Source organism: Vicia villosa, linkage group LG7, assembly GCF_029867415.1.
Source record: "Vicia villosa cultivar HV-30 ecotype Madison, WI linkage group LG7, Vvil1.0, whole genome shotgun sequence".
Lineage (NCBI taxonomy): Eukaryota > Viridiplantae > Streptophyta > Magnoliopsida > Fabales > Fabaceae > Vicia > Vicia villosa.
The window spans coordinates 75,624,697-75,640,074 of record NC_081186.1 but is presented as its reverse complement, the minus strand read 5'-3'; the positions used below and the strand labels follow the sequence as shown (position 1 = coordinate 75,640,074).

The window sequence follows — 15,378 nt, the reverse complement described above, 5'->3', positions numbered from 1 at the left end:
GGAGCTACGAGAGCGCTTTTTGGATAAAAGCGCTCTTATAGGGGGGCTACCAGAGCGCTTTTCTGGAAAAAGCGCTGCTATAGGGGGGCTACCAGAGCGCTTTTCTGGAAAAAGCGCTACTATATGGGGGGGATACGAGAGTGCTTTTCTGGAGAAAGCGCTGCTATAGGGGGGCTACGAGAGCACTTTTGGAGTTTCAAAAGCGTTGTCGTTACCTACGACAGCGCTGGCTTTGGCAGCGCTTTAAAGCGCTCTTAAAGCCCAAAATAAGCGCTTTTAAAGCCCTTTTCAGTAGTAGTGTAATAACTTTTTTTCTTATTTCATATTGACATTCCTATAAATAAAATAATAGAAAAATCAAAATAAAATAAATGAGAAGAATAAACTTCATTTAATGTCCCTATCCAATGCCCCTAGGGTACTGGTTAGCAGGACCCTAATGATAATAATAATAATAATAATTTAAAGGTATCGAATAATTTGCAAAGCTTACACTAAAAAACAATAATAGATAATGAAAAAATCTCCTATTCATTGTAATAACAAACCAAAGTATTTTAATTCTCCAATTCAAATAATTCTTAACAACATGTTTAAGATATGCTCAGGTTCCATCTTGCATGAGAATTATGGGCCATCTTGCATGAGAATTATGGGTAGAGTCAAGAAATATGCATCATATAGTTTTCTTAAGAGGTTTAAATAGAATCCCTTAAATATGCACATCAAATTTGTTACAAATTATTACGTCCTAGTAACCACCACAAAAGAATGCAATTGAAAATGCTAATAGTGCAAAATTATCAATAATTGTCTTCTCAAAAAACTATGCTTCTTGTAAATGGTATTTGGAAGAATTTCACAATATTTCTTCAAATAATCTTCTCCAAGAGAATCAACAATTTCAAGCAATTATATGGCTGAAGAAGGCACTCTGTACACATCTGAACTGTTGCAAATATTCTCTTCCAAATTATCAGATCCAACACATTATTCCAATTCCAATTCCAATTCCATTCAGAAGTGACACAAATGAACTTGATGGTTTCTGCATTTTAGGTGTTGTCTATAAATAACAAAAAGTGCAACCAAAAAGTGCCCAATTACGTCAAAATAATGGATTATGATTTAAACAACATAAAACCCCAATCCCAACTACAAACAACAACAACGTCTATAAAGTGAAAGTAATGAATGTAAACACTATAAAATAACCTACGTAACTTACACAAATATGAAATATGAGCTTTTATTATCATCAACAATCAACCCCACAAACAAAACCATACTTTGAGTTAGATTTTTCCAATTGGAGTAAAAACCCTGAAAAACCAATAATCAGTAAAAGAAGAGGAAGAAGAGGAAGATTCAATAATCAATAAACACTACAACTACAAAAAAAAACAATGAAAATCACATCCTTGTCATGTAACTAACAGTAAAATATAAAAGGATTTAAAAAAAATAGATATGAACAAAAGAGTTTATACTGAAAGGGAAAGATTGAAAAGGATATTGGAAAGATGAAAAAATGTAAGAGGAGTAATGAAGATGAATGAAAATCGCCAAAACGGAAACAAATATCTGACAAATCCGTATCAATGGTTACGTATTTATACACTGAATTAGGTTGAAATTCAAAAAAATCATAAACATCAACTGAAAGGTTTGTTTACCTAGGAAGAAGACCCAAATCATGATAAATATTTGAATTTGAAGGAAAATCGATGAAGAAGATGGCTGCTCCATGAATGATGAATTGGAACTTGGGAATATTAATTGCTAAGCGTGATGTTGATTTGAAGAATGGAATGAGATTTGAATGGGTATATGAAAAAGGGCTTTTTGCGTATTAAATGAAGAGGAAAAGTGAGATGTTTCATATTCCCAATAATGAAAAATGATAATGAGTAAATAAAATAATAAGTAAATAAAATAATACAATAAAATGATAAATAGAATAAATAAATTGGGAAATGAGAATGTATGTGAAACGACCCGTGCATTGAAACTGAACAAAAATAGGGAAAGGGGTAATGTATCCTAATTTACATTTGCATTGAATGTTTCCTGAAAATAAAATTAATAAAAAAAACAAAATTAAGTAATTAAAACAAAAATAGGAAAACTGCTTAAAATGGAAACTCTGAAAATAGCATGGAACCTAGAAAGATGACACTTGGCAAAGTTGCCAAAGTTCTCATGTTGCTATTTTCTATTGTATGATTCAATTTAAGTATCATTATTACTATTTCTTTTTAATCTTAACTATAAGAAGAGAGAAGATTACACGATGATCTACCACTAAGTCTTATTTTTTATTCAAAATAATTGATTAAAAAACGATGAATATACTATTCATTTTCCTGTGTTTGGTGGCTTGTATTACTGGGATGAAAATCCCATTGAAGGAGGACTTGGAAATAGAGAACGAGTTAAAAGTGATTAACAAAGTTCCTATCAAGAGTTTCCATGTATTTCACATTCTTTTTATCTGACATTATTTTATTCTTTTAGTTGCACTTCATCTTACTTCATAGATAAATAACCATGCTTTTGTTTGAATATGATTTTTATAGACAGAATTTGGGTATATTGTTGACTGCATTGATATTAATAATCAACCAGCATTTGATCATCCTTTACTAATAAATCATAAGTTACAGGTATGTATTCATTAGTTCTAATAAACACAAAAGTATCGTACATATTCATTTTATTATTATTTTTAATTAATTTTTTTGTTTTGGTTATAGAAAAATCCAAGCTTTAGAACTACAATCACAAATAATCGAAGAAATAGTGTGAATATTTCAACTAAAGCTACTTTTGGTATTCAAAAAGACAAATGTCCGATTGGAACAGTTCCTATTAAGCGAACAACTAAGGATAGCCTAATTAGTGAAAAATCATATTTTACTAATAGTTTATTTGATCATATCCATGGTAACCACGTAAGTTTTTGCTTGTACATGTAAATTTAAAATACTAATTATCATTATACTTAAATTATTATAGTTTCAACTATAAAGTAAATGTATAAAAATATTTTATTTGTAGTATGCAGAAGTTTATTCAGACGCAGAACGGTCTGATTCATTTGTTGGAGTTTATGGAACAAGTAGTGTTTATAATGTTAATGTTCAAAATGGTCAATCAAGTTCGGCAGTGATGTATATTCGAAATGGACCTGATAGCACAAATTATATTGGCATGGGATGGCATGTAAGCTTTATTTTATTATAATAAAAATTATTTTTAGAGGATTTATTAATTTGATATCATGCATTGATAGGTGGCTCCAGAATTATACAACGATAGTGCAACTCATTTCTATGTAGTCTGGACGGTAGGAATTTTTTTGTTACCCGTTTATTTCCTTGACATTCTAAATTTTTACATTCTGCATTGGATTGGTTATTATAGATTTCAAGGAAAGCAACTACACATTAAAAAAACAAAAATTCCCAGTAAACTTGTGGCTAAGCAAAGTTTCACTATTTTAACATAATTTATTTATTTTCATTAAATGTTAATTAGAATAAAGCTTTATTTATTTTCCTACAATATATGATTTGATTTTGAAAACTGATAGACAGATAATTTCAAGAACAAGGGATGCTTTAATTTGCAATGTTCAGGATTTGTTCAAACTAGTCGAAAAAACTACCTTGGCGGACGATTTGTAAATACATCTGTCATCGATGGACGAATGATCGAAATGAAAATGTCTATTGTCCAGGTCATTTCTATGCCATGCATTTTCAACAATAATTAAAAATATTAAACTTATTTATCTTGAAAATAAATGTGTTCATTTTATATGAATTGTTTACACAGAAACTATGGTACATTCACTAATTTAGTTTTCTTTTTATATCCAGGATCATGATACAAAAAACTGGTGGGTAAGTAATGAAAATGAGATGATTGGATATTTCCCTGCATCATTATTTCCCGACATGCCATTTCTTCAAGTAGGATGGGGTGGTAGAACATCAAGCACTCAAGGTGGCCCTAGTCCTCCAATGGGTTCTGGAAGGTTTCCTGCAGATGACAAATATGATCATGCAAGTTATTTTATAAATATTAAATTTCAATATAAGAACACAAACACTTCACCCGAAGATTCATTGATTCATGTAGTATCTGACAAGCCTAATTGTTATTATGCTAAATATTTTGAGAAAAATTTTGCGGAACTTGGATATGCTCTTCAATTTGGAGGACCAGGAGGAAATTGTGGTGATTAATCGATATTATTATAAGTTATTGTTAAAATTGATTTATAATTAAAAGTTTAGTAGAACTGATGTTCAAATTAATTTATTTTACCATTGTGTTTATTTTTAGGTTCATTTTGCCACAAATTGTGTTATTTAGTTTGCAAAAATGTATTATAGTAAATTTCTTGAAGATAAATATTATTTGGTAAAGATACACATATACCTATTTAATTGACAAGAGTGGAGTCATAAAAATTGGGAGCTGTATATGAAAATAATAAAAAAAGCTAAATTTTATTTGAAGTAAAAAATTATTTAAAAATCTTGAGAGTTGCTTGAAAATAAACAAATTAACTAAAGTTTGTTTAAAACAAAATAACAATATTTCAAACTAATTAAATGAAACGTATGATCACTTTATAAGTAATATATATTATCTCTTGTGTTGGAGAACTTTTAGAGATTTTTATGGTGTTAAAGCGAGATCACGAATGGAAGTAAGATGCTCTATATTTTGTATTTTTGTGGGATATTTAAAGAAATTTATGAGCTTGGATCTTAGGCTCCAAAGAAGCATCAACTACTTCTAGAGACGTGGAAAGTGGGCAATCATTTCCCTGTTAATTAGGAGATTATGACATTTATTTTGAATTCCTCTTTGAATTGTTTTGAATTAGGACACGTCACTCTCCACGTTCTTACGAATCTGGTGAGTCATCTAAGGAATGGGCGACATAATGAAGAAATGGACGCCCATCCCAATAAATAGGCGGTTAGGAAGTCAGGGCCATGTGCCGCCTTGTCTATCTTCAGAGACTTATTGTGCCACCTCTAGGGGCCTTTATGCTTATATCGATGTAAAAACCATCAAGCTTGACGTCTTAATAAATGGAGAATTCATTCTATCTGTTTTCTTTACGTGGAGTTGTTCAAGAAAAACCTTACGTTGAGCCTCTCAGGAGATATTTTTTGTTGAGTCCCTCAGGTGAGACTCTATGTTAGGTCGCTCAAGAGAGACTCTTTTATAAATCCGTTAGACAAGACATCATGTTAAGTCACTTAGGCAAAACTTTTAGTTGAATCCGCCGGGCGAGATTTTATGTTAAGAGTTTTTTATGAGTCCCTCAGTAGAGACACTATGTTGAGCCTCGCAATTGAGACTATTTGTTGTGTCCCCCAAGTGAAATTATTTGTTGATTCCTTTAGGGGAAACTCTATGTTGAGTCCCTCAGGATAAACTCTATCTTGAGTCCCTGAGACGATACTTATTTCTGAGTCCCTCATGTGAGACTCAAGCGAGTTTTTTTTTTGAGTCACCAAGGGGATATTTTATGTTGAATCTCTTAGGATATACTCTATATTGAGTCCATCAGGCGAGCCTTTTTTATTGAGTCCCTTAATCAAGGATATATTTTTAATCCGTCAGTCGAGATTATTTATTGAGTTCCTCCAATGAGACTCTTCGTTGAGTTCCTAATGTGACATTTTGCTAAATCTCTTAATGGGGACTCTTTATTGAGTCCCTCAAGGGAGACTTTATGTTGAGTCCTTGGGCGAGTCTTTTTGTTGAGTTGCTAAGGCGAGAGTCTTTATTGAGTCCCTAAGATGAGACTCCATGTTGAATCCCTCAAGTGAGACTCTATATTGATTCCCTCGGGCGAGATGATTTATTGAGTCCTTCATGCAAGACTCTTGTTTAATTCCCTTATGCGAGACTATATTTGAGTCTCTCATGCGAGACTATATTTGAGTCTCTCATGCGAGACTCTTTGTTGATGTTTCACCCTCCTCATGGGATATTCCCATGGAAGTTTAGTATTTATATTGCCTTTGGTGGTGATATTTATCTTTCAAGGGAAGTCCAACATTTGTATTTCCCCTTAAAGGAGACATGCATCTTCCATTGGAAGTCTAACGTTTATATGACCTTTGGAGGGTGACAAGGATTTTCTAGTGGAAGTCTAACATTTAAACTGTCTTTTGAGGGTAGAAATGATCTTTTCTGTAGAAGTCCAACATTTATGTTGACTTGAAGAACAAAATAACCTATTGTTAATAACGATATAATTTTTCAAAAAGATTCATACGCTAGCAGGCCAACCGCCTTTTATACACATAAAAAAAAAATACAATTAACTATAATAATATCATAGGTAAATTAAGTTCCATAATTTGGGGACGAGTTATCCATCTAGCTCTTCGAGCTTGTAAGCTCAGTGCGGTAATTTCAGTTATATGAGGTATGGTCTCTCCCAAATTTTTTGTTGTAGTTTCCCTTGTTGGACAGCCACGATAACCTATTTAAGTACTAGGTCTCCTTTCTGAATTTTCCTCAAAAACACCGTTGAGGTGTACCTTATGGTTGACCTTTTCTTAGCGGAGATTTACCTGATGTGGTAGACATATATTCTCTTGTCAATTAGGCCAATTGTGCATCTTATCCTCGCCTCGTTCTCTTCTGCATTTAATTGAGAGAGCCTCCAAATGGGAGTGTCGGTTTTGATAGGCAATATGGTCTCTGCTCTTGTTACCCTAGGATTTTGACTTACCAATAAATGGGCAACTGGGGCTAAAAAATTGGTAATTGGGCCTCAATTTGGTAGAAAGGCCCTAAATTGGTAATTGGGCCTCAATTAAATAACTACATTGCCATTTGGGTCGAAGCGGTTCGACTAAGTAATGCTTAATAGTCGAAGATGTTCGACTAGAAAGATTATCAGAGGCTTCAGCGTTCGATCTAAAGTATGCGAAGACTTAGGAATTTTGCTGCAGAAACTGAGTCGGAAGTCGAGAGGTATTAGAAGTTAAGAGGTAGTTTCAAGCTGTTTTCTGGCAGTTCTCACAGGACGCGTGGTGGTTTCACAATTGAAGATCTTGCGTGTCGAAGACACGTGTTGACTGATAATCAGTCGACCATTAGTAGTAGTTATTTTATTTTTACTATTTAAGCAAGTTCAATAGGAACAGTTTAGGGGTCCGCATTTTCTACATAAACACAAGTAAACTCAAATCTCTGTGCAATAATGAGTGACGAGTGCAACTTTGGAATGTACGTATGCGTACCATTTTAATTAATGCAATCATTTTACGTTATATTTCATCTTTCAGTGCACATTTACTGCCCTTTTATTGCTTTTATTTACTTTAAAGCCTTTAATTTCAGCGTTTACTATTACTTTAAAGTCACTATTGCATTTAATACAAACCAGATACACATAATATAACAAAATAAAGCAATTAGTCCTGGAGTATTCTAGTTGATTCCGCAAAAGTAACCTTTAAAAAGGAAACTAGCGCTTGTTTACCATTTTTCTGGGTAAACAAATTGGCACACCCGGTGGGACTCGTCAATTGCTGTTTGTTTTATATTTGTTAGTATAATAGTTATGTATGATATTAAGAAATGGTCGGAAATTAACTAACATGGCTGAAGTTAATACAAATAATTCTGATCTTTCTGGAAATCAAGGGGTTGTTCTGACCGGAACAACACCACAAAATGCCGCAGATTCATCCCTAGTTGGAACAACAAATACTGGTGGATCGACGGCAGCAATATTGGTATCATCACCAACGAATGTACGGCCACCATTTAATCCATTACGACCGCCGTTTTATGGAATGATGCCACCCCCAGGTTTTAACCCTCAGTTTGGAATGCCCACGTCTATGATGCAAGGTTTGCACACAAATCCTTCATTATATTCTGACAGCATGGTGACTACAAGCACATCAAATCCAGGGGGTCGACCTATAGGCATGGGATATAATCACCAGGCTTTGCCATCTTTAAGTACTACGTCAATGTTGTCAATTCGACAACAAATAGACGAAAGTAATCATGAAATGGTGAATGTCCTTACTCAACAAATGGGAACTGTTTTTACTCCCATGATAAATAACACGAACCAAAGTTATGAAATATTGGCTGGACAAATGGCCAGAATTGCATATTTCTTTGGAGCGCCCCCACAACCAAACCTTTCGACTACTCAAGGGTCGAGTGTGAGAGGGGTCGAACCTATAGGACAAGGAGATCAAATTGAGCAAGAGATCCCTAGAATGGTACAAAGGCATCAAGATGCTGACTAGGTTCTTAGGAACATCCAGCAAGATGTCAATGTTGGACACAATAATATCTCTAATGTAGTCGAACAAATTTTAGTTCAGAATGGAATAAATGTAGGTTTGCATAGACCAAATTTCGTTTCCCCGTTGTCAAAATATGTAAGGCAAACAGAGTTGCCTAGGGGGTGGAAAGTCCCAAAATTCACCAAATTTGCTGGTGAGACTGGGGAGTCGACGGTCGAACATATTGCTAGGTTCCAGACAGAGGCTGGAGAAATAGCAAACAATGAAAATCTAAAGATGAAGTATTTTCCAAGTTCTTTAACAAAAAAATGCATTTACTTGGTTCACGACCTTATCTCCCCAATCTTTGTTCTCATGGAACCAATTAGAACGATTGTTTCATGAGCAATTTTATATGGGACAGTCAAAAATTAGTTTGAAAGAATTAGCTGGAGTTAGACGAAAGGGCACAGAACCAGTCGATGATTATCTAAACCGTTTTAGGTTACTGAAAGCTAGATGTTTTACACAAATTCCTGAACATGAGTTAGTCGAAATGGATGCAGGTGGGTTAGATTATTCCATAAGGAAGAAGTTAGACACCCAACATTTGAGAGAAATGGCACAACTGGCAGATAGAGTACGCCAGGTCGAAAGGCTAAAAGCTGAAAAAGCCAGAGCTAGTAAATATCATAAGAAAGAAAAAATAGCTTATGTTACTACAAGTGAGTTCGACTCTAATAGCGATAGTGAATACGAAGAGTGAGAGCTCAACGTAGCTGAATTAAAGCCAGGGCCACCATATATCTGTAAATTGCTTAAACCTTCAAAAGATAAAAATCTGGTTGAAAGTAAAAATGAAAATTTTTCTAGTAAAACGTATTCATTTGATATAACAAATGTGATGAAATATCGATTTGTTGGTTTCTGATGGACAAATCATAGTACCCCCAGGACTTAAAAATCCTCCTCTTGAACAGAAGAAAAAAAGAGGATTTTGAAAATTTCATAATTTCTTGGGTCATAAAACTTCTCAATGTGTCCTTTTCAGGGATTTAGTGCAAAAAACTTTGAAAGAAGGAAGGTTACAGTTTGGAGAAAAGCCAAAGTCATCAATGCAAGTTGATACTAATCCTTTGCAAGCCGAAGAGGCTCACTATACTGAGCTTGCTGATGTGATGATGGTCGTGACTACTGATGGTTTCATTAGAAAGCAAAACGGCGCTACTGATGGCAAAGTTTTGAACATGGTTTATCCTGAACCAAAAGAAAGTCTTTTGAAATTCCTTGAGAGATGCCACAATAACAACTCTCAAGTTGGATTATGCCCAAGGTGTGATGCTGTTTTCAATGTCGATGTTGCAAACAAAGTGAGGTTCGACCCTCGTCGAGGCAAGAATCGTCAATTCATGTATACAGGAGAAAACAATGGTCGAAGGGCTGGACAGTACAGGAAGATGTTTGAAAAACCAAGGACTTTCCGTCCCAAGACGGATGTCCCTGAAGACAAATGGGTGAAACCCATTAACTTCAGAGGTAAACGCCCAGAATGGCAGATTCAAGGCGATGGAACCAATGCTGAAGGTTCTTGGACGGATAGTGGATCTAAAAGAAAAGATTACATATCTCCAAACTACAAAGGAAAGAACCCCATGACTCGAACGCAGTGGAGGCGTTACCAAAGAAGCCATAAGAATGGACAAGAAGGTTCGAAAATGGTGCAGGCAGGATTTTCTCACTATCAGTCAAAACCTTTTCACAGGAAGTTGACTGAAGAGCAGGCTAAAATAGCAAATGAAAGATTAGCTGCTAGGATGATCCTAGGAAAGAAACTCATCAAAGAAATAGTTGATGATGATGCTCCGGCTCTCAATACGGGGAAAGAGTCTGAATATTCTCCACTGTCGGACGAAGAAGTCGACGACAACTTTGACATAGAGTCAGATGAGTTGTTGATTGACTGTGGAATCGTCTTTGTACTTCCAGCAGAGTTCGACAGGGTATCTGAGGTATCTGATAACGAAGATGATTTTCTTCCTGACGAGAATGTGGAAGAAACGCCTGTCTGTTACTATGTAATGGGAAAAGGAGTGGTAGAAGAGCAAAAGGCTGTGTTTGAGAGGCCAGGTCGAGGAATGATGTATCATTTGAAGCCTTTATTCATAAGGGCGAAAGTGGATGGTGTTCCAATAAACAAAGTGTTTGTTGATGGTGGAGCTGTTGTAAACTTAATGCCCTATTCCTCACTTCAGAAAGTGGGTAAATCTGACAAAGATTTAAGACCCCATAATATGGTATTGTCAAATTATGAGGGCAAGACAAGTGGAATACTTGGAGTGATTCAAGTAAAATTGGCTGTTGGTTCGACTGTCAGATCAACCATCTTTATGGTGATTGCATCTCAGGCAAATTTTAAACTGCTGTTGGGTCGAGAATGGATCCATGGAATAGGGGCAGTTCCTTCGACCTTACATCAGCGTGTGGCCATTTGGAGACCAAATGGTATAGTGGAGAATATTGAAGCTGACCAAAGTTATTACAAAACTGAAAGTGGTCGCAGACCCTTCGACCAGCATCTGGCAAATGTAGCTCCTTACTACAAAGCAGAAGATGTATATCCTTCTGATGAAAGTGTGTCTAAGTATCTGAACTTAGACCCAAATTATGGTTTCATTTGGAATAAAGAAGATCCTAATGAACCATTGAACCATGAAATTCCTCCAGAGCAGAGGACAACAGTCAAAGACGATGACCACTGAGTCAGAATACCTGGCTCGAATAACGGCTTATTTGGCCGAAAACAAAGAAAGAATGGCTTTAGAAGCCGAATTAGAGCAAAATATGGCTATTGAGGCCATGTTGGTAAAAAATGAGGATAATCCTGAAGTCGATCACCAAGTCGAACGACTTGATGGGATATATGATGATGAACCTTTAGGTTTCGAAATGGATCCATTAGGATCAGTCAAAAGAATGCAAGCTCTAGATCCCCTAGAAGAAATGGATTTGGGTGATGGGATCATTAAAAGGCCTACGTATGTGAGCACGAAGCTTTCAAGTTGTTTAAAAACCAAGTTGATTCAGCTCCTAAAAGATTACAAAGATTGTTTTGCTTGGGATTATCATGAAATCCCTGGGTTGGGTCGACATGTGGTGGAGCATCGACTACCATTAAACCCAGGCAAGAAACCTATCAAGCAGCTTCCTAGAAGATTTGCGCCAGAGGTTATGGAAAAAATCAAAGTAGAAATTGAAAGATTGCTGAGAAGCAAGTTTATTCGAACTGCGAGGTATGTCGAATGGTTAGCTAATATAGTGCCTGTCATAAAGAAAAATGGTAGCCTTCGTATATGCATAGATTTCAGAGATTTAAATAAGGCTACCCCTAAAGATGAATATCCCATGCCGGTTGCTGAAATGTTAGTCGACTCTGCAGCCGGATTTGAATATCTTAGCTTATTGGATGGATATTCAGGTTGTAACCAAATTTTTATAGCTGACGAAGATGTACCTAAGACGGCGTTTCGATGCCCAGGTGCTTTAGGAACTTATGAATGGGTAGTAATGCCCTTTGGTTTAAAAAATGCTGGAGCTACATACCAACGAGCCATGAATTCCATGTTTCATGATTTTATTGACAAGTTTATGCAGGTTTATATTGACAATATTGTAATAAAATCTAACTCTGAAAATGGTCACTTAGACCATCTTCGACAATCTTTTAAACGAATGAGGAAATATGGACTCAAAATGAACCCTTTAAAATGTGCTTTTGGTGTACATGCAGGGGATTTCCTGGGCTTCGTGGTTCACAAGAAAGGCATTGAGATAAACCAAAATAAGACGAAAGCAATCTTGGAGCTAAAGGCGCCAGAAACAAAGAAACAACTTCAGTCATTGTTGGGGAAGGTTAATTTCTTGAGGAGATTCATCTCAAATCTAAGTGGCAAAACGAAGATATTTTCACCACTTGTGAAGCTCAAGAACCAAGATCAATTCAAATGGGAGCAAGAACATCAACAGGCATTCGACCAAATAAAAGCTTATTTAACTAAGCCTCCTATTTTTGTTACCCCCCAATAGGACAAAAAGTATGAAATTGTACATAGCTGCATAAGGCTCGACAATTGGGAGTATGTTAGCCCAAGAAGATGATAATGGTGTCAAAAGAGCTATATATTATCTAAGTCGAACCCTAGTAGATGCTGAAACTAGGTATAATGAGATTGAAAAATTATGCTTATGCTTGTATTTCTCATGTAACAAACTTAAGCAATATATAAAGCCTGTTGATATGTATGTGTCCTCTCATTTTGATATTATTAAACATATGTTGTCTAAACCAATCTTGCATAGTCGAATTGGTAAGTGGGCCTTAGCGCTAACTAAATTTTCCTTAACATATGTTCCTTTAAAAGCTATGAAAGGACAAGTTGTGGCTGATTTTATAGTCGACCATGGGTTCGTCGAATTGTCTATAAATCAAGTCGAACGAACTAACTGGAAACTGTTTTTTGACGGTTCTAGTCACAAAAATGGATCAGGCATTGGAGTCATGATTATTTCTCCCAAAGGACTTCCAACAAAGTTCCATTATAAAATGAAAGAAATATGCTCTAACAATGAGGTCGAATATAAAGCCTTGATAACTGGTTTGAAGGCCTGTTACCCTAAGATTTCGACTTACCAATAAATGGGCAACTGGGGCTAAAAAATTGGTAATTGGGCCTCAATTTGGTAGAAAGGCCCTAAATTGGTAATTGGGCCTCAATTAAATAACTACATTTCCATTTGGGTCGAAGCGGTTCGACTAAGTAATGCTTAATAGTCGAAGCTGTTCGACTAGAAAGATTATCAGAGGCTTCAGCGTTCGATCAAAAGTATGCGAAGACTTAGGAATTTTGCTGCAGAAACTGAGTCAGAAGTCGATAGGTATTAGAAGTTAAGAGGTAGTTTCAAGCAGTTTTCTGGCAGTTCTCACAGGACGCGTGGTGGTTTCACAATTGAAGATCTTGCATGTCGAAGACACGTGTTGACTGATAATCAGTCGACCGTTAGTAGTAGTTATTTTATTTTTACTATTTAAGCAAGTTCAATAGGAACAGTTTAGGGGTCTGCATTTTCTACATAAACACAAGTAAACTCAAATCTCTGTGCAATAATGAGTGACGAGTGCAACTTTGGAATGTACGTATGCGTACCAGTTTAATTAATACAATCATTTTACGTTATATTTCGTCTTTCAATGCACATTTACTGCCCTTTTATTGCTTTTATTTACTTTAAAGCCTTTAATTTCAGCGTTTACTTTTACTTTAAAGTCACTATTGCATTTAATTCAAACCAGATACACATAATATAACAAAATAAAGCAATTAGTCCTGGAGTATTCTAGTTGATTCCGCAAAAGTAACCTTTAAAAAGGAAACTAGCGCTTGTTTACCATTTTTCTGGGTAAACAAATTGGCACACCCGGTGGGACTCGTCAATTGTTGTTTGTTTTATATTTGTTAGTATAATAGTTATGTATGATATTAAGAAGTGGTCGGAAATTAACTAACATGGCTGAAGTTAATACAAATAATTCTGATCTTTCTAGAAATCAAGGGGTTGTTCTGACCAGAACAACACCATAAAATGCCGCAGATTCATCCCCAGTTGGAACAACAAATACCGGTGGATCGACGACAGTAATATTGGTATCATCACCAACGAATGTACGGTCACCATTTAATCCATTACGACCGCCGTTTTATGGAATGATGCCTCCACCAGGTTTTAACCCTCAGTTTGGAATGCCCACGTCTATGATGCAGGGTTTGCACACAAATCCTTCATTATATTCTGACAGCATGGTGGCTACAAGCACATCAAATCCAAGGGGTCGACCTATAGGCATAGGATATAATCACCAGGCTTTGCCATCTTTAAGTACTACGTCAATGTTGTCAATTCGACAACAAATAGACGAAAGTAATCATGAAATGGTGAATGCCCTTACTCAACAAATGGGAACTGTTTTTACTCCCATGATAAATAACACGAACCAAAGTTATGAAATATTGGCTGGACAAATGGCCAGAATTGCAGATTTCTTTGGAGCGCCCCCACAACCAAACCTTTCGACTACTCAAGGGTCGAATGTGAGAGGGGTCGAACCTATAGGACAAGGAGATCAAATTGAGCAAGAGATCCCTAGAATTGTACAAAGGCATCAAGATGCTGGCCAGGTTCTTAGGAACATCCAGCAAGATGTCAATGTTGGACACAATAATCTCTCTAATGTAGTCGGACAAATTTTAGTTCAGAATGGAATAAATGTAGGTTTGCATAGACCAAATTTCGTTTCCCCGTTATCAGAATATGTAAGCCAAACAGAGTTGCCTAGGGGGTGGAAAGTCCCAAAATTCACCAAATTTGCTGGTGAGACTGGCGAGTCGACGGTCGAACATATTGTTAGGTTCCATACAGAGGCTGGAGAAATAGCAAACAATGAAAATCTAAAGATGAAGTATTTTCCAAGTTCTTTAACAAAAAATGCATTTACTTGGTTCACGACCTTATCTCCCCAATCTTTGTTCTCATGGAACCAATCAGAACGATTGTTTCATGAGCAATTTTATATGGGACAGTCAAAAATTAGTTTGAAAGAATTAGCTGGAGTTAGGCGAAAGGGCATAGAACCAGTCGATGATTATCTAAACCGTTTTAGGTTACTGAAAGCTAGATGTTTTACACAAATTCCTGAACATGAGTTAGTCAAAATGGTTGCAGGTGGGTTAGATTATTCTATAAGGAAGAAATTAGACACCAACATTTGAGAGATATGGCACAACTGGCAGATAGAGTACGCCAGGTCGAAAGGCTAAAAGCTGAAAAAGCCAGAGCTAGTAAATATCATAAGAAAGAAAAAATAGCTTATGTTACTACAAGTGAGTTCGACTCTAATAGCGATAGTGAATACGAAGAGGGAGAGGTCAACATGGCTGAATTAAAGCGAGGGCCACCATATATCTGTAAATTGCTTAAACCTTCAAAAGATAAAAATCTGGTTGAAAGTAAAAATGGAAATTTTTCTAGT

The 15,378-nt window shown here is 35.8% G+C and overlaps 1 protein-coding gene across 2 annotated transcripts; it reads left to right on the top strand.

Moving 5' to 3' along the window:
* The first annotated feature begins 2,298 nt into the window (after positions 1-2,298).
* LOC131617491 (protein neprosin-like) lies at positions 2,299-4,346 on the top strand. 2 transcript variants are annotated; one of them, XM_058888770.1, is made up of 7 exons: positions 2,299-2,474; positions 2,580-2,666; positions 2,757-2,954; positions 3,061-3,225; positions 3,296-3,349; positions 3,596-3,742; positions 3,885-4,346. In XM_058888770.1, exons 1-7 carry the CDS (start codon positions 2,346-2,348, stop codon positions 4,251-4,253), a joined length of 1,149 nt encoding a protein of 382 aa, XP_058744753.1. In that variant the 5' UTR covers positions 2,299-2,345; the 3' UTR covers positions 4,254-4,346. The 2 variants fall into 2 exon arrangements, with proteins under 2 accessions (XP_058744753.1, XP_058744754.1); XM_058888771.1 differs by lacking the exon at positions 3,296-3,349.
* The last annotated feature ends 11,032 nt before the right edge of the window (positions 4,347-15,378 follow it).